The following is a 21,251-nucleotide window of genomic DNA, read 5'->3' as shown; positions in this document are numbered from 1 at the left end:
CCCCCCAAAATTTTCCAACACCCCCCCAAGGGAAAAATCCTGGATAAACCCCTGTCCACCACCATCTTTGAAACCCTGGCATGGAAGCAGTGGAGCTAATTTAATTCACAGGGAAAATGCATATTTCTTAAGGTTTCTGATATCTTGGTGCTACTACAGGGTGTGGCAATGAATCGGACAGTTTTGCAACACTGGATATAGCTAGTTGTTGCATCATAGGTAACACGTGACTACCGCCATCTCGCAGAGCCTGCGTTACCATTCAGTTATGATGAAATTGTAGAACGGGGCACAGCGATCATTCACTATAAAAGCATATTACAAACACAACAACAGAGATATTCCTTGGCCCACTAGATCACCGGACCTGTCCACATGTGATTATTTTCTTTGGGAGTAATTGAAAGTCTTCCAGCCAACCCCCACGCACCCTAAATGAACTTAAGGGCTGGATCCAGGAAGAAGTGGCTCAAAATACTACTTTGCTGATAGTGTGTCTGGAATGAAATGGAGGTCATCGTAGTAATGTTATTTTCAAATAAATCACAGTGTAAGGACTACATTTGTATTCTCTTTTGATATTTCTTCTTCAGCCAATAAATTAGTTCATTTTATTTTAATTATGTATGTTTTGTATGTATTATGCATTATTTTGTCTTAACTGTGGAGTATTTAAAATCATCCAATTCATTGCTGCATCCTTTACTTTGAACTCATCGTTTTAAAATCTTGGAGTAGGTTCACTATTTATACTTGTTTGCACAATACAACAAATATAATATACATCATACACACCTTGACATGATATGCTGCAATACCACCTTGGATGAGTCCACTTCTCATTCAAACATCTTCCACACATCTTCACTTGCTTCTCCAGTGAAGATATCTTACAAGTTGTACATTCTGAAACACAAGACAAATTAGAAGCACTGCTGATTTCTCACTTACACTTTCTGAAAAATAATTTTAATTTCTGCTGTTCTTAAGATCTCTCTCGTCCCCATACATTCACAATTGTGGGGTGACTTCACTTCGACTGCATTTTGCGCACTAACAAGGCTCTGGTGTGTGGACTCGCAGCCAGAATAATCCTCTGTGAGGCCCGTATTGTGTCGTCCCTTTGTGTTTCTCTTTATCCATTTCATCTCATCACCATTCATTTTCGTCTTTGCAATTAGCCCAAAGTAGCAGATAAACAAAGTAAAATAAAACAAATCAATCACTCAAGATTCACCATTGTCAGTTAGAGCTGCTTGGCGGATACCATCTGCCAAGACCATGTGCTTGATGCTGGTCTGTCAATCTAAGTCATCAGTGGTGGTTGATTCATGTTGAATTATTTGAACTTTTTATCACTGTGCTTTGTTTATTATATATATATATATAGAGAGAGAGCCTCTGCCACTGCTAAACAATCCTCCCAGGCATTCTGTTTTTTTTTCGACTTTGCACTCTGACTGCTTGCATTGATGCCTTTCCTGAACATATGTGTTCGTGGAGTACCGACATACAACACATAGTTAAAATACACTACCTTAAAGATGGAGACAGAACATGTCTTCAAAAAATTGATGTGTGTGTGTGTATATATATATATATACACAGCATGTCCCGCTTATACGTATAATAAAAGAAAAAATCACAACTTTTTTATTTACCAATATTTTTTGTACAAACTTTGTACAAACATGTAACAACTCAGAATTTTTTTTTACAAGTTAAGAAAACTAGCACACTTCCACATGTGAACCGTTAGTGGCACGGCAAATGTCAAACCGGTTGTCAGCCTCAAGCCACACATTTTGAAGCATGTGTGGGGTAATGTTGCTTACTGCAACCACAATTCTATCATGCAAGTCTTGCAAATCTCAAACCGGTGTAGAGTAAACTTTGTCCTTAACATACCCACACAACAAAAAATCACACACAGTGAGGTCTGGTTACCGTGGGGGCCATTCAATAAAATACGAAGCTCTTCCTATTAATTTTCCATTGAAATGCTCGTCCAGGAAGTCTCTTAACGAGATTTGAGAAATGAACCGGTTTTGCGTAACTGTTTTTCCCATCTCTTTATTGAAATGTACGATGGAACTACTTCTTTAGCACCCAAACTATAACGTGCACGAAATCATCTCTGCACAAGTGTCACAGACCACTTCAGACAACGTTAAAACTAAAACACAAAACACCTTTTCTTGTGGCGACCACATGACGAATGGCTACTGAGAAACTGATAATATCAGTTTTCAAGACATTCTGGCTACTGCGCATGCGCAACTACCACTGAATGTGTTGCTAAAAAAAAATCTGAGTCATTCTTTAAAATGAAACAACAATCACATCATTCTGACAGTTTGTTTAGAAGTTATGAATTTTTCTTTTATTATATGTATAAGCGGGACACACTGTGTGTATATATATACACACACACATCAATTTTTTGAAGACTGGTTCTGTCTCCATCTTTAAGGTAGTGTATTTTAACTATGTGTTGTATGTCGGTACTCCACGAACACATATGTTCAGGAAAGGCATCAATACAAGCAGTCAGAGTGCTAAGTCGAAAAGAAAACAGAATGCCTGCGAGGATTGTTTAGCAGTGGCAGAGGCTCCAAGTAAAGTCGATGTATGACACAGTAGAAGGAGTTGTTCGACTGAACGGTGGAACATCACAACCTTTATGATGGAAAGAGGAGTAAAACAAGGGGACAGTTTGAGCTCATTACTCTTTATAATAGTAATGGATGAAGTGATAAAAATAGGTAAAAGGAGAACAGACCAAGGTAGAAATGTGGTGAATGAGGCCAGTGTATTGTCAAATTTGGTGTATGCAAACGATATAGTACTCGTTGCAAATACAGAGGTAAAGTTGCAAAGAGCAGCACTAGAATGGACAGAAGCAATAAAGAAAAAAGGAATTGTGGTTAAGGGTAAAGTAATGAAGATGAGGAGAACAGAAGATCAAGTAGGAAACCTAAATATAAACAGTACTGGAAAACAGCTCGACCAGGTCCATGCTATGAATATGTCGAAACAATACTTCATCAAAATGCGAAAATAGAGCCAGAAGTCTCATATTGTGGTCGAAAATCAAATAAAGCCTACTATCAATTGAACCAAACAATATTTGGAAAACGAGAAAAAGGAATGAGGGCCAAACTACAAATATATAAATCAATAATAGAACCAATACTCTGTATGGAAGTGAAAGCTGGCCAACGAAAGGAAAGAAACTTATTAAGATAACAACTGTAGAAATGAAGTGCTACTGAAAGATAATACAAAGAACAAGAAGAGACAGAGTAAGTAATGAAAGGATATGGGAAGAGCTGGAGTAAACATCAATTGTAAACCAACTTACGAAAAGACAAATGAAATGCTTTTGTCAAGTAACCAGGATGGTGGAAGAAAGGAAACCCAAGCAGTTATTGGAGGCAAGACCTGAAGGAAAAAGGCCCAGAGGCAGATGAAGGAAGAGATATGAGGATATGGTGGAAGAAGTAGGAAGAAAAAGAGGGAAGCCATTGCAAGAAATAAAGAAAATGGCCAAGAAGAGAGAAGAATGGGGTTGAGGCATCCTTGATGCTGTAATGGCATAAGGGGTAGAGGAAGAAGAAGTAGGCAGAGCAGTCTGTGTAAGTTCACCTGCTTGGTGGGGTGAAGACCAAATTCAAACGAAATTAGTGAAAATAACAAGTGTGTCACAGAGGATTATTTTTGCAGTGGTCCGGGATTTGCCATGTCAGAGTTTGCCAAGGTTGCACTTAAGAGTTATTAACACATTTGAAGAATCTACAAGCACTTTTTACTTTGGAGGTGTTGGTTTAAATCTGGCAGAATATCCCTAGAAGTTGAAAACAAAAAAGTACTGATATCAACACAATTTTTACTAATGTGGAGAAGTTGAATGAAGACAGAATAATTTTCACAAGTTAACACACATCTGCACAGATGGACTTATAAATCTTTCACATAAATTTAGTTTCAGCTGTTGGCTGCATGGCCATAATTATGTTGTTAATTTGGTTCTTTTAAACTTGCAGAGGTTTGTTGCAATGCCCTTGTTGGGTTCTACATCAAATTTTATTATATAATTGTAGGAATTCTTCATATATAACAATTGCTTAAATTGGAAGATTGATTATTTCTCTTGTAGTTTATGGCTGTCACAAGCATAAAAACAAAATTTTTGTTGTAATGTTTCAGAAGAACGCATGATCCATTCAAATGCCTGATGAAGGGAGACCTAAGTTCTCCCAAAACGTTACAACAAAAATTGTGTTTTTTTTTTTTTAATTCTACACTTCAACCCACAAAAAAAAAAGGGTATATAGATCTTGCTCAGGATAGGGACAGATGGAAAACCTGTGTTGCGGCAGCCATGAACCTTCAGGTTTAGGAAGGCTAGAAAGTAAGTTAAGCCACAATCATAGTAAAAAGGTACTCTGTACAACAGTGGCGTAGCAACATATCGCAAGGCCCTGTGCAAGATTAGAATGTGAGGCCCCCTGCGATCTTTAAATTTGAAATCTCAATGTGAATCGATAGAAAATCTTCATGGATACATCAGCAAATTATCATATTTAAATATTAATAGTAATAACAAATTACTGACAAAAATTATATTTAACAACATGCCACAGAGAAATTTACACTTGGCAGAGGTATATTCTTGTAAAACACTAATGGAATTTTCTTTAACCAAAGTAGTAGTAATAGTATGTTTTTAAAGATGTTCTTCAGGCACTAAGACATAAGTGAACTATCCTTAAATGAGCTAAACTTTTTTCTTAAAAAATCAGAAATGCAAACTACGAATCTTTAAATATTACTTATATTATTTAGAATGAGTTTTTCTTTGTTTCCTCATTTCAAAATTTGTAGGATGTTAATATCACAAACCATGGCATAAGAAGAAATTATCAAAGGACGGATATACATGTTTCACATGAGAAATACGACAATAAATTTTACTTCTTTTTGGGAACCGCTTAGGCTTAGGCCCCCGACTGCATGTATGTTATGCATCTGATTTGACGTATTCATTCAAATTATAATGTTAAACTAGAATTAAAGCCAGATAAAAACAGAATGTTTAATTTATTGCTCGCAAGAAATAGCCTTTTCAGTCTATTTTTCTCACATCTATTTATTACATTTTTCGTATCAACCCCATGGGATGCGAGGCCCTGGGTGGTCACCCATTTTTCCCACCCCTTGCTGTACAATGCTGTTAATTATTAACTCAATTTTGTCATTTGTGAAAAAGTTATACCTACTTGTGTTTATCTTATTGTGTCCACCAGCCTGTTCAAGTATTTTCTGATTAGTTGGAACGTTGGCTTCAGATTTTGATGTTCCACAATCTGCACCTTCAGTTGCTGCCATGAATTCTACAAAAACATAAATGTAAACAAAATATTCCTATGAATTCTTATAACAAAACAAGGCACATAAAATTGTATTCACTGAACTCTCACAAACTAATTCTTCTTGCTGCTTACTATTTTCCCATTAACATATTGTAGGTTTGTGCATGTTACTCACTATTAAAGGAAATAAATACATTAAATAGTATTGATTAATTTAACTACTTACGTGAGTAAGTATGGAGTCTTATTAGGACAATGCTTCAGAAGTCTAACTGCCTCCTTGATGAGGTTCGAGGATGTTTTTAGGCACAGAGCATAGTGCCTGAGCTCGTAAGAGCCACTTGGGATCCTTTTTAGTTATTTTAATATAAGTGTGGAGTAATTTTACAAAGTTTTTAACATGCTGAGATTTTTTAAGTTGGAATATGGAAAAGTTTCTGTAAGTGTTTATTTTTTAACCTTAACCCTTAACCAAATCCTCATTCAACACTTCTTTTACGCGGCACTATGCTCTGTGCCTAGAAACATCCACGAACCTGATGAAGGAGGCAGTCTGAGCTTCGAAATATTGTCCTAATAAGACTCCATACTCACTCACATAAGTAATTAAATTAATCAATACTATTTAACGTACTTATTTTCTATTATTTTCCCATTCATTGCTTATGCAAAAGCGAAAACTTGTGCACAACTACTACAATTACAGCATTTCAAATTTTCTCTTAATTATTATTGTTATTAATGACAGGTCATAAAAATGAAACATGAACTTCTACTAGTTTTTCTTTCTGTAATGTGTTGCATAAGGAATTTTAAATAACTATAAATCATTTTTTTTCTTTTTTTTCATCATATTCTCCCATATTTCATTGTGCAATAACTTTTAGATATTTTGCTATATGACTATGAATGAATGTTTAAAATTGTACTGTTTATTGCCCATTTATTTTCAGTCACAAACAAAAGGGGACTGGCAACAAAAGCATTAGAGGATTGATTGTTTTGGTTTATTTTACTTCACTTTGCATTTCTGACAATTTTGACTAATCGCGAAGATGAGGATGAGTGATGATATGATGAAGGGACACACAAAAAACACCCATGCCCAGACAAGGATTCAAACCTGGGACCTCTGGCATCATAATGTGGAGTAGAAACCACTCTGCCATGGAGGCCGGCCCGTGAATTAGAGGATAGAATGTTGGAAAATACAAAGAAAGTATTATATTACTGAAGTGAAGAAAAGTATGAATGGTTAAATACAATTTGAAATTGAAAATAATAAAAAAATACAAGCAAAAACAAAAAAAGAAATGAAAACGTTTACTCGAAGACCAAAGGCACGAAATAGTGAACCATGGAATATACTTCAGAATATCACAAAAACAATATGTTGAATATACATTACTGGGAAAATTGGAAATATAAAGTCCTGCTGAATCAAGACAAGGCAAGCCATTTAGATCAGGATACTGGAGGAATAGAGAAAGAAAGAAAATAAAACATCTTTATTATAAAGTTAAAAGTAGCAAAACAGCAAAAAGTCTCTTAAAATTGAAAATCCTCTGGAGGGAAAGAAAACCAACACCACATCTCAAACATGAATGGTATAAGATTGATTACTTTTGCAACCTCAAAGAATTTAATTGTGAAAAGTAAAAATTTTAAACATAAAGCTATCCATAAATATACCTGGTCTTCTCCAGATGGTAAAACTCATAATCAGATAGATCATAATCGCATTGATAAGAGAAGGCATACTAGTATAATTGAAGTTCGTACACATAGAGGTGCTGACTGTGCTAGTGACCATTATTTAGTAATTGCTAAATTAAGAGAAAGACTCTCAGTGATAAATCATAAGCAACAAAATCTAAAAGTTCTAAAATTTGATACAGGAAAGTTTACTGATGAAAGAATTAAGAAAGATTACCAAATTAAACTGTCAAATAGATTTGATATTTTGCAGGATTTAAATGATGATGAAAATATAAATGAAACAGATGTAAATAAGAATTGGGAGCACATACGTAATGCAATAGAATCAGCAGCTAAAGAAAGTATAGAATACCATAAACCGAGAAAAAGTAAGCCATGGTTTGATAATGAATGTCATAATCTAATAGAAATAAGAAATCAGGCTAGACTTAGGTGGTTAAATAACTCTGATGACACAAATCTAAACAATTATAATAGAATAAAGCGAGAAGTTAACCGCACGTTTAGAAGTAAAAAAAGAGATTACTTGAAAAGCAAAATTAACGAAATTGAAACAAACAGCAAAAATAAAAATATCAGATATTTATATAAAGGTGTAAATGAGTTTAGAAAGGGTTGGCAACCTAAAGTAAACTTGATAAAAGATAAAGACGGTGATTTTCTAGCTGACCCAAGCGATATTCTAAATAGATGGAAGAACTACTTTAATGACCTTTTAAATGTCCATGTAGGAGAAAAATCAGAAGTAAATGAAGTCCACACAGCAGAACCTTTAGTTCCAGAACCTAACTTGACTGAAGTTAAAGATGCTATTAAAAGGCTAAAGAATAACAAAGCACCTGGCATTGATTTAATACTAGCTGAGTTAATTAAATATGGTGGAAATTCATTAATATGTCAAATTCATAAATTAATTTGTTTAATATGGAATAAAGAAGAAATCCCTCAACAGTGGAAAGAATCCATAATTGTTCCTGTGTTTAAAAAAGTTGATAAAATGAACTGCAATAATTACCGTGGAATTTCTCTACTCTCAACAACATACAAAATATTGTCTAACATTCTTTTAACAAGACTAACCCCATATGCTAATGAAATTATAGGTGATTATCAATGTGAATTTAAACGTAACAGATCAACTACAGATCAAATTTTTCACATCAGACAGACACTTGAAAAAAGTGGGAATATAATCAAAATGTTCATCAGCTATTCATTGATTTCAAAAAAGCATATGATTTGGTCAAAAGAGATAAATTATATAATATATTAGTAGAGTTTGGAATACCTAAGAAGCTTGTTAGTATGATAAAAATATGCACCAGTGAAACAGAAAGTAAAATTCGTGTGGGTATTAATATGTCTGACAAATTTACAATTCATGATGGGTTAAAACAAGGAGATGCATTATCTCCATTGCTCTTTAATTTTGCCTTAGAATATGCTGTTAGGAAGGTAAAAGAAACTAAAGAAGGACTAAAATTAAATGGTGTGACTCAGTTGTTAGCATATGCAGATGATGTAGACTTATTGGGGGATGATGTAAATACAATTAAGAATAATGCTAAAATATTTTTCAAAACTGCTAAAGAGATAGGTTTGGAAGTTAACAAAGAGAAAACTAAATATATGCTTACAGGCCGAAACCAAGTGTTAGGTAATAATCAAAATCTAATTACACTGGGGAACAGTGAAATTGCGGCACAGTGTTTGAGAGCTAATTTAGGGCGATTTCATGCTGCTGAATAATGATATAATAATATATTTCCTGAATTGATTCTAATTTATGAAATAAATGCAACTAAACCAAAATGGCGGAAACATAAGACATACATATAAATGAACTTCCAAACAACAATTTAATATTTCTTTTTATTATAAAAATAATATAATATAGGCATATGATCGTAATAATTAAGAAAATATGTACACAATGAAGTAACAAACTATGTGATCGTTTTCCTGCTGTATTGCACTAGCACTTTCATTTGATATCTCAACGTCATCGTCAATATTTTGCGAAAAGGTACATACTGGTAAAGTAAATTTTCACTGTGCAGTATTGGCGGCTTTGCTGACTCTACATGAGGGTACACCCAATTACGGTTTTTGAATCTATTCATGCCTTTAACATTCACAGCACAAAAATAGCAATCATTAACATGATTTTTTGGTTCACTCCATGTCCATATCATGGGCACTCCAAATCTGAGTCCCTTTCGTCTGCCTTGGCCCCAATAACGAAGATTCCAAACAAGTTTTGCAAACTATGTGTGGGGCCCATTTTTTATTCTGTTGTCTCAGATTTTTGGCAAAATAAGCCTGGTACAAATCTCTCACTACATCCATGTTGGGTTATTGAAACACTTACTACGTGAGGAACTCATATTTTCAATGGCTTCACATTAAATGCATTTCGCTTAGTTATACTACAAAATTCAACATTAAGAGATATATTGCCTAGCAATGATTCATAAGTTGCCTAGCAACAATTTACAAATAAATAAATAAGTTCCTTAATGGGAATTTCAGCCCATTATCAATTTTGATATTACCGAGAAAAGCATGGAGTAATTTTACCTGCTACATTTTCCATGGTGTGTCAATTCAACTGAACCAATCATACAATTGGCAATCACAGCTGTTTTGTGTGCTGAAACTGTTATTAAACTTTATGCCACAAAATAAAATCTTTTTTTTTGTTCCCCAGTGTTATTGATAATAACTCGTTTGAACCAGTTTCCAAATTCAAATACTTAGAAGTAATATTAACAAATGAAAATTATATTACAGAGGAAATAAAAAGTAGGCTTAATTCAGGAAATGCATGTTACTTCTCTCTTCATAAACTTTTGTCTTCTCGTTTAATATCTAAGAAACTAAAAGTTAAAATATACAAAACAGTAATTTTGCCTGTAGTATTATATGGATGTGAAACTTGGTCCCTTACATTGAAAGAGGAACATAAATTGAGAGTATTTGAAAATAAGATCCTTAGGAAAATCTTTGGACCTAAAAGGGATGAGGAGACAGGTGAGTGGAGAAGGTTACATAATTTAGAACTACATAATTTGTATTCATGTCCAGATATTATTAGAATAATTAAATCAAGAAGACTTAGGTGGGCAGGCCATGTGGCATGAATGGGAGAGGAAAGAGGAGTTCACAGGATTCTTGTTGGGAAACCTGATGGTAAGAGACCTATAGGAAGGCCAAGACGAAGATGGAGGGACAACGTTAAGATGGACCTAAGGGAAATCGGTAGGGATGGAAAAGAGTATATAGAACTTGCTCAAGATAGGGAAAGATGGAAGGCCTGTGTTGCTGCAGCCATGAACCTTCGGATTTAAGAAGGCTAGAGAGTTAGTTAGTTAGTTTACATCTCAATCATGGCACTACACGTGTTGAGCATATTGCTTTAGTACCATAGTTATGTACATTGGCACCCTAAGCAGGATTGTGGTTCCCCCCCCCCCTTTATAAGAACACTCAACACACCTCTTGCTCCTTCCTCAACCTCTTGACTATTCACCTCTCTGTACGTCAGCACCCACATTTTGTATTCCAACTCATGATGACATTATACTTTCTCGTTCCCTTTAAACATGCACAATACACATAATGTTGCCAGTGAGAATGGTGAAATTACACATCAAATAAGGGTCATTCCATGTCAAATCATCCAGAATTTTGTGAAAATGTCACCCACCATCCCCGATTTTGATGAAATTGAGTATACTTATAGAACTTTTCATGCTGATTACAAAAATGACAACGTTTTTGAGATTGGTCAAGGGGTTCAGAAATTACGCGATTTTAAAAATCTCCCTGTACGCCACATGCGGCTCCACTTTGAATGACACGCATTAGGCTATAAATTATAGTATCTTCTCTCAGGTTTGCTGTAGAAACTTCAAGTTTGATTTCCTTTGCTCAGGATAGTGTACGCTTTCGTTTAAATAATATTTCTGATCAGTGTATCAATAATCATGTATTTTATGTATAGTTTCATGTATTTTTTTAGAAAAATAAATGACTAACTTCAAGAGCGAATTTCGTGCAATGCCCCCCCTTCAATTTCACCCAAATTTTATATACAGGTAGCTGAGAGTGGGTACTAATGCTTGATGGAAAAATTGGGATGGGCGGTTCAGAGACAGGGTGATAAAAAAATCATTTGCATTAAAAGTTAATCTTATTAAAAATGCTTATGTATTAGCACAAAGTCTGAAGTACAATATGTTTTGTTGTATAATATTCAAAATTTCTGTTCACTATGTGTGAAGGTAAGCATAGGCGTAACCTGGTGGGGGCAAAGGGAATCATTTTCCCTATACAAAATTTATACATTAATTAAAACCTACAAGTTAAATATATTTTGTGAACCTCCTGGCACTTGAGGAACAAACAAAAAAAGAGTAATTATTGTGATTTTTCAAATGTACTTAGCAAATAATCTTTGACACTATTTTTATGGTACTGAAAACTGTGATTCTCTCAACCAAAGATAGTTCCCAAGTTCCCAAGTTACGCCCATGAAGATAGTACCGAAAAATACTTACTCGATTGTATTCTATGCATTGCCAAAATTTCATGCACTATAAATTGTGCCGTTCACATTTTCTGTTCCCAACTGTAAAAAAAATATATCTGTACCTTGTCTGGATGCTACGTAAAAAAAAAATTCTTGGAATTGCTGGCCTGTCAAGGAAGCTATGCTTTGTTGCATGCTAACTTCATCCACGCTTTATGTCAATTCATATCTACTTGTATGTGAAAACTTCAGTGTTTTAGGTGGACTGTCGAGATAGGAAACAGTCATCGTTGAAGGAGTGGATCTTTGGATTTTGTTGAACTTGGAATGGAGGAGAAAGAAATAGGTGCAAGTGGAATCAATGACACCATATTCAAAATACCGTTGTCAGCATTCAAATGATTTCTTAATTAAAATCGTTCAAGCAAAGTTGATTCTGTGTTTCATCATTTATTTGCAGTAGTAATGTAGGTATATGAAGACATACGGATTATGTACTAGAAACACAATTTTTAATTTTTACACAAATCAATGATCATTAACTGTAAGTTTCTTTCACAGTAACTGTAAAGTAACTCAGTTATTTTCAAAGTACCTAACTGTAACAGAGTTACTTTTTAAATGAATAGCTGAAACTTGGTTACTTGTAAAAAGTAACTTACCGAACACTGTAAATAACCTGTAGCCTAAGTTCAAAACAGTGCATACTTAATCTTCCTGGTGCTGTTGTATAGTACTTTGCAATCGCTGACACATTGTACTGTGGGTTGTTATCATTTCACCTTACGTGATCAATAAGAAATTTATGCCTCTAATACTATTTGTATGGAATTGGTACTTCATTGCTGAACTTGTTACTTGATACTGTTGATGTCTATACAAGTCTTCTAAGTGTTCCAACCACCCCATCAAAAGGAGATTTTCTCTGGTATGTTGCAAGAAAAGCTCCATTTGGAAAAACTTCAATCAGCACAAATGTGTTTTATTAATTCTTACTTCATATTACGTATCTCCGTGAAGAGTATAAAAAAATTCCATATTGAGATAAAATGCACAAAAAGAAGAATGTTCTCGAAGAAAATTTACTAAGCTTGGGAATGCTAATGACTATGATTATAATTTTTTAAAAAAATTGAAGACAGTAGAAACTAACTTAGATAGAGTGGAACTTCGATTTTACGTTGTTCAGGGGACCAAGCTGAAAGAACTTAGAATGCGAGAAAATGTAAAACCGAGGAAAATTTGCTATGTTGGGACCACCAATATTGAATATAAAATGCAGGGAAATGTAAAATCAAGGAACTTGAAATCGGGGTTCCACTGCAATTATTATTTGTAGGTTTGAATTAATGTATACATTTTGGATAGGGAAAATGATTCCCTTTGCCCCCACCAGGTTACGCCTATGCTTACCTTCACACATAGTGAACAGAAATTTTGAATATTATACAACAAAACATATTGTACTTCAGACTTTGTGCTAAATACATAAGCATTTTTAATAAGATTAACTTTTAATGCAAATGATTTTTTTATCACCCTGTCTCTGAACCGCCCATCCCAATTTTTCCATCAAGCATTAGTACCCACTCTCAGCTGCCTGTATATAAAATTTGGGTGAAATTGAAGGGGAGGCATTGCACGAAATTCGCTCTTGAAGTTAGTCATTTATTTTCTAAAAAAAATACATGAAACTATACATAAAATACATGATTATTGATACACTGATCACAAACCTTATTTAAATGAAAGCTTACACTATCCTGAGCAAAGGAAATCAAACTTGAAGTTTCTACGGCAAACCTGAGAGAAGATACTATAATTTATAGCCTAATGCGTGTCATTCAAAGTTGAGCCGCATGTGGCGTACACAGAGATTTTTAAAATCGCGTAATTTCTGAACCCCTTGACCAATCTCAAAAAAGTTGTCATTTTTGTAATTAGCATCAAAAGTTCTATAAGTATACCGAATTTCATCAAAATCGGAGATGGTGGGTGACATGGTCTGGATGATTTGACGTGGAATGACCCATAATGTTTTTTCTCTATAGGTTATTTTCTCAATATCTAGATGCCACATACTTAATCTTTTCAACAATCACTAATAATATACACTTAAAAATACTAATCTATGTACTTTAAAAAATTTATAATGTTTATTGTACCTTTAGAGTTTTTTAAATCAATCTTGTCTTTTAAAAATTTTGAAAAATCAAAACTTTGAGAAAATAAAGAACCATATCACAATTTCACAAAAGGGATATTGTTTTATGTTTAGCACATTCTATGAGCAATATGCATAGACCATTGTACAACTACTGTCCAATAATGTGGGCAATGTGCATAGCCCACTCTTTGCTATATACTTGTATTGTGAATGAATGATGGGCTATAATCACACAGTATCTCTTGTGCACGTGTGTTGTAACAACCTGTTTAAAATTCCAACAGCTACCGGTAGATGTAATGTTTTCTTCATTCGTGAATTTCACTTTTACTCGTGTTGAATTACATTGTGCTCTTGTTTACCTCTTGAGAATAGCATTGAACAATTGATATGCACACTGTGGGAACTCTTTATGAGGATTTGGCTTCGTATTTTGTAGTTAGTTCAATGCCAACAAGAACCTTTAAGTTATTTTTCATTAATTTAATCTATATTATGTATTGAAAATATGTTTTCAGTAACTTCTATTAAATATTTTTAAAAAAAAATATTAAAAGAAAAAGTTCATAAATGTGAGAAAATGTATATAAAATGTAACATTATATATCTGTGGAAAGAGGCACATCATGTATATCTCAGATAAACATTGTAAATAATAACACACTTAGCAATATATTATCTATGAATTTCTGTAATAATAATAATAAAAAAAATCTCCTAGGGTGAAAAATGATATTTTCAGACCAGTTTGCCAAGTGTTAAATTCCCTGTTCACAAAATGATTACTGTCATAACACCGACAACCATAATTTTAGTCTTACCATTAAATCTCAATTTCTTAAGAACAAAACTTCTCCTTCCATCGAGAAAAGCAGAAAATATCTCTTTCAACTTTGGATCTCTATTTAACCACAGTGGGTACTTCAAACATGCAACTTCATCCTTCAAGAGAACTGGTGACATGTCGAGCATCACCCATATCCTTCTGATGTGTCCTTTCAGTCCTTCACGGACTTCTACCCAAGAGACGCTTCCATCATTCTCATTCAGCAGAAATCTGTGAATTGTAACATTTGCATCTGCCTGAAAAGCAACAGAGAGAAAGCTATAAGAGATCTATCTAGCTGAAGAAAACAACGAAAAATATCTAAGAATAGAAAAGAGTTCACGCACCAAGAAATTCAATTTTAAATTTCATTTTGTCCACAGCTAGCCCTAAGGAGGGGTAATTTGAGCACGTGCCCTAGGCTCCAAAGTGTCCCATGCCAGATATCTGTTTGTTTGTTACAAGTTTATAGGATACTAGTGCTTTTAATTTAACTAATCTGATTTTTCCTGAATTCATGCATTGTTCTGACATTTTTCCAAAATTACTGAAATCATATTCTAAACAAAGTACTGTATAAAATCGTGTTTAAATATTGAATCAACATTGTCAATAGCTATGCATTATTCCATTAAATATATAATGAAATTATGAAGTGAAAATTTTATTTACATGAAGCAATGTAAATTCACTACAGCATCAAAATTTAATAAAAACTAAACAGAAGAGTATTACCTTACATAATGTTATTCGATATGACTAAAATTTGGCACTTTGATAGGTAAAATAAATGGAACACACTCAGTTTTGTGGGCCTCCCTGATGGTGCAGTGATAGCACCATCACCTTGTAATCACGGGGTCCCTGGTTCGATTCCTGGTGGAGGTACATAGTGATTTGGATCCCACTTTAAACTGTAGGTCCAGTGCCAATTACCCTTACTGTGCATAAAGTAGACTTAAAAACAATCAATCAATCAATGAACACCCAGTTTTGTAATTAAATATAATGAACGTCTCACAAGTGGCACATTGGAAATGAAAAGAAACATTTATTTTCAACATGTTCTGCTTAATGTAGAGCATGTTGAAGACCAAGCATTTCTCATTGCAGCAGCATCCATGTTAACTTCTTGGGACCGAGTTTCATGATTTGGTTTGATTTTTGTTATTTAGCATTGCCTTTCTGCCAATTTTGGCAGAACGATGAAGATGAGTGATGAAGGAAGAAAAAACAAAACCCATACGAGGGCGATTCAATAATTATTGTCCCCGGCATACTTAAAGTATATGAATTGCAATGAATGATGGGGATATTGTAGCCTAATGTCTTAGATGCCTATATGCCAAATTTCAGAACCGTAGGTGCTATAGTAAATTTGTTTTTCTCGTTTTTGGTGTGAGAGGTGGCACTTAGTTAGAAAAATGGAGAAAACCGAACAACCAGCTGTCATCAAGTACCTCCAGGAAAAGGGGCTAAGCCAGGCGCGGCTCATGCATTATTTACCCGGGGGTTCACTGAAGTCATGTGACATATATTCAGTTTCCGCAAAATAAACTTCCTTCGCCTAACAAAAGGATGGGGGCGGGCTTAAAAGATTTGTCCAGAATTTTTTTTATATGGGAGTATAAGGTTTTGTATTAGGGGTGTGCGAATAAATTTAGGGCTGAAACTACAATAAATTGTGCCTTTATGAAAAAAGTTGAGTTTTGTTGGAATGGACGTTCTCAAGTAGGGGCAAGTAATATTTTTTTCCTCAGGAGGAGCAAAAAACACTCCTTCAGTCTGAAGTTACTGCAACGCTTTTATAATAATTACCAAAAATTACTGTGACTGAAATTAAATTATATGCGTGTAATATATAATTTTTGGTTTACATTCAATTTCCATGGTGAGCGGCCCCCTTTTCCCCTTCCGGACGTCCATGCCGACTAATCAGAACTGGTCCTACATTTGTTAAAGGGAAATGGCAACTAATGGCATGCGCATACTAGAAATCGAACCTGAGACCCTTTCATTGATACAAGATAGCTTTGTTCGAATTTGGGGCTGGTCGACCAGCACACGCTTTTTTTCAGTGGACAAGGAAGTTCGTTTACGTTAATTACGTGCATTTCTATCGGTCATTTCTTACCTGCGCGGACAGCAACGCCTACACTGCATCATGTGACATAACCTAGGTAAAGTCCATCCCTCGCTTCACTCGCAGCATCACTTAATACTTTCCAACAAGTATCCAAGCACTTCAAAAACTAACAAACTTGAGACGATTGACACCGAGCGACAGCGAGTCACGTCTTCGCGCCATTCTTTCTCTCTCGCGAACCCGAAGTGTTTCCACCTTTAAGGAAAAACCTCTGAATGCATGCACGAGCTATTTTGGTAATGTATCTCCTTTATTTTAATTCATCGCATCTAATTCCAGCTTTTATTTGTTTCCACTCATCCATCTCTGCCACAATTTTGCATTTATTCCAAGAAGTTCAGTACAAAAATGATACAAAGAGAATATTGAATATGTAATGTGTGCGCTTCAAACTTGAACCGCACACAGCAACACTGGAAGGGAGGAAGCAGCGAGATCGGAGCCTTGTCCCGCGCCTTCTGCGAGAGAACGAACTGCGCATGACCGTTGGGTTGAACATAGGTTCTGCAAATCTCACCTCCCATGTATTTTGTCCTATACCCTCCTCGAGCTTCTGCTCCCGCACGAAGCTTTCACAATGGCAAGAGCTGTCCTGTGGGGGTTCAACTGAGGGTCTGTATCAGGGCGGCCGAATCGCGGTTTCTTCTTCTCAGCAAAAGAGTTCACCGTATTACGGGCACAAATACATGACTTATTGTGTAGAATTTTTAGCGAAATAATGTGAAAATGTAAAGACATTGTTTATTGTTCATTCTCGAGGTGATTATCGTATATTACTGGGGGTTCACTGATCCTGTGCGCTATAGGGCCAACCGCGCCTGGGCTAAGCCCAAAGGAGATTCATGAGGACATGGTCAGTGTGTTGGGTGATGGGGCTCCTACCTACCAGGTGGTAAAAAACTGGTGCCGTGATTTACGTTGCAGCAGGGAAAGCTGTCAACAGGCCCCTGGTGATGGTCCTCCAACAACAGCATCCACCCCAGAAAACATTGATGCTGTGCATGACATGATTATGGCTGACAGAAGAATCACGGTGCAACAGTTAGCAGACGTCATGCACATCTCTGTAGGCTCAGTGGAAACCATTGTGCATGAACACTTGGGATTCAGAAAGGTGTCAGCGCGATGGGTTCCCAAAATGTTATCCCGTGAACAACAGAAAGACAGAGTTCAATGTTCAAGGGCTGGTTTGGAGCTGATGGGGGCAGACCTGAAGCAGTTCTGTGATAGATTTGTGACAGTGGATGAGACATGGCTCCATCACTATGATCCCGAGTCCAAACGACAGAGTATGGAGTGGCGGCACAGCAATTCACCTCCCCCCGCAAATTCAGGGTGCAAGCATCAGCACGCAAGGTTATGGCCACAATTTTTTGGGATGCGAAGGGTGTGCTCCTTATTGACTACCTGGTGGGACACACTGTTACTGGGGACTATTATGCAGCCCTAATCCCTAAGTTACGCGAAGCAATCAAGGAGAAACGGCGTGGGATGTTGCGGCGAATAGTGCTGTTTCACCACGATAATGCTCCAGCACACGGAAGTCATGTTACTGGTGCCACAATCCATGCTGCTGGTTTCCATGTGTTGGAACACCCTCCCTACTCACCCGACCTCGCCCCTAGTGACTTTCATTTGTTCCCGAAGTTGAAGGAGCACCTCAAGGGGATGCATTTTCCCTCAAATGCTGCTGTTATGGACGCTGCGGAAGAATGGCTCACAGCTCAGCCACAGACATTCTTTGAAGCTGGCATAGTGGCTTTACAGCATAGGTGGAAGAAGTGCATTACTGTGAAGGGGGACTTTGTGGAAAAATAATACTGCTTATATGTCAGGGACAATAATTATTGAACCACCCTCGTATATCCATGTACCAAAAATACAATGTTGATTACTAGATGCAATACGATGGATGGAAGAATAGAGTGAGAGAGAGGAAGTGAGTGGGTACAACTATTTACGAGTACAATAACAAAATATACGTCCATTATCAGTAACTTTGACACTTACTATTTCCTCACTAATATCATTGAGTTCTTTTGAAGCCCTACTTGTTACATTCCCGGGCATTAACATAAACTGAATGTCCAAGTGCTCTCTCTTGCTGTAGACTGTGTTAAGAAATCCTCTCACCACATGCATATATACCACCAAGTAGATCTTCAGAAATATTGACATTATCTGTTGAGCATGTTGCACAGATCCACAACATGTAGCAACAAAGAGATTGGAAGAAGATCCAGGTATTTCCCACACTGGAATAAAAAAAGCAGTGTTAATAATCCATTATACATATAGCCCCAATCCAACTGGCTCACTGATATAAATGTTCTCCATGAAAGAAGACCCGGAGTCAAAAAATGCTCCATTATGACCCCCCCCCCCCAAAAAAATGTCTGGAAATGCCAAGAAAATTTAAAAAAATACTCAGCCCTTCTTTAAGGGTGAAAATGCCATTTTTTACATCTTTAGCAGCGTCTGCTTCTAGGGGCAAAAAAATCTGATTGTTTCTCCCAGATCAATAACACACAGATGAATCTAAATAAGAAGATTCAGTCCACATGTAGATATTGGTACTCAATACGAAAATACACAGTGCGACAATTTGAAATCGGGACTAATTTTTTTCTTGGGTGGGTGGTGCTCCTGTGCAAGCATTCTGTGGTGCGAACAAGTGAGAGGTATCTCACAAACAATCAATGCAGAGCTCATTGACCTTGAGTGACATTGCCGCTTGTGCGTTGTTGAATATGGGCACGTGTCATGATTTTAACATGGAACAAAGAGCAAACATCAAGTATTGTGCACTGCGACGTAGGAAAGAGCTTGTCTACCTGCCAAGACCGGCCCATCGTCCAGTGCGAAAAAATTGAAGCACTTCTTCCTGATATTGACATTGATGTTCTCAGCAAAGACCAGGCTTACCTCTACAAAATGTGCCAGGCTGCAAACAGTAGAGTGTGTCCAAATGATCTTGCGATGTGTCTTCCTGGGCGGCCCATTCACCATGCTCGATAGCTGACTCTTGTAGGGCGCATCCTTCGACTGTACGTAGCAACGTCAAATCCATCACCTGCTCTTAAGACATTGACAGAATTTGTCGTTAAAGTTTACGCTCCCATGTGGTTTTACATCAAATGCAATGGAACTATCACGAACGCGTCAAAAAACCTGCGGCTATCATTACAGAAAATGGAGTACTTACCAAACGATTTAAAGACTTTTCTCTATGAACGTCTTCAAAATCATGCTTTCTGGGGCATTCATAAAACATACTTGTTGGTATGTTGGCAGACAGTTGCCCAAATGTGCTTCAAAACACGGCAAAGAAGATCGGAAGCAAGAAAAGCCAACCAATCAACACCATTAGAAAATTTTCTCCCCCAGCGATTAACTTTAATGCCAAAGATTACACAGATTTAGTGCACTGGGGAAAAGAAGAAATAACATCGCCTCCAGTAGCACACTTACTTACCAATGAAGACTTAGAAGAGATCACAGCAGGAATAGACGATTCCCTAGGAAAACTGCAGATTTTTTTGACCTGCCGTGCCATAGCCAGGCTGTGGAACGGTGCGTCAAAGATGTAACTGCTGCATCAATTGCTGTATGTGGTTATGACTCCTGAGATGGCTATATTAGAGCTCGATTGGAGGACAGGAAAATATTACCAAAGTTTGATACCAAAGCGGACTTTAAAACCTAAATAGACCAGTCTTCCTGGGTGGGTGGGCGGGCGGCACTCGATTGCAGCCACCTCCTCGTGGTGAGTGTTGGATAGTCGATTAGTCGATGAACTAAGAGCTGCAGTTTACTTCCTTTCCTATTACCTTATCGTTTTTGGTAAATTTAAGTCGGTGGGGTCGAGTAATTATAGCGGGTTATTGCCTACCCAACATCCGTAACATTTCTGTATATTTGGCATTTTTTGACGAATTTTGGCCAACTAAGAAACCATTTTCCCTGATTCAAACACACTAAATCGTTAATTTTAAGCAACATACAAGCAATATATCTAATTTTTTGCCATTAAATCACTCCAGAAACATCGAGAAACCATCAGGAAAAATTGCAAATTTTTGACATTTTTTCATAAAAATTTAAAATTTTGACTAAAAAGCGCAGCCTGAAGATATTATCCGATCAAATTGAAATTTTATATGGGTTATAAGGACCATCAACCACAAACTTTAAGCACTAGCCGCAGACCGATTTTGAAAAAAACGGTTTTTCGATCCACCCTAGTGTTCACACCCAGCCTAAATTCATAGAAAATGTTACTCCCCCCCCCCCCCAAGTTCACACCCAGCCTAAATTCACCGAAAATTTTAATCCCCTCCCCCCAAGACCGGGGGGATACAAACACATTGAGAACCAATTTGTTGATCACAATCACAGAGAAAAAAATGGTAAATGTGGACAACTGATTAATTGAGCATACAAAAAGGCAAAATTTGAGCCAATAATCGAAGCTGTGACTTCCC

The 21,251-nt window shown here is 36.3% G+C and overlaps 1 protein-coding gene across 1 annotated transcript in view; it reads right to left on the bottom strand.

The window, feature by feature from the left end:
- Positions 1-21,251, bottom strand: part of LOC145999690 (uncharacterized) — a 158,600-nt gene that overhangs the window by 19,811 nt on the left and 117,538 nt on the right. Inside the window, exons 18-21 of the mRNA XM_083136906.1 lie at positions 18,778-19,022; positions 14,617-14,878; positions 5,283-5,396; positions 796-906 (exon numbers count right to left, since the gene is read on the bottom strand). Coding sequence (XP_082993032.1) covers positions 796-906; positions 5,283-5,396; positions 14,617-14,878; positions 18,778-19,022 — 732 coding nt within the window. The remainder of the gene's footprint in view (positions 1-795; positions 907-5,282; positions 5,397-14,616; positions 14,879-18,777; positions 19,023-21,251) is intronic.

This window comes from Lepisma saccharinum, chromosome 15, assembly GCF_977018435.1.
Source record: "Lepisma saccharinum chromosome 15, izLepSacc3.1, whole genome shotgun sequence".
Taxonomy (NCBI): Eukaryota; Metazoa; Arthropoda; class Insecta; order Zygentoma; family Lepismatidae; genus Lepisma; species Lepisma saccharinum.
The sequence above is the reverse complement of the archived record's forward strand: the minus strand, read 5'-3'. Positions and strand labels throughout refer to the sequence as shown.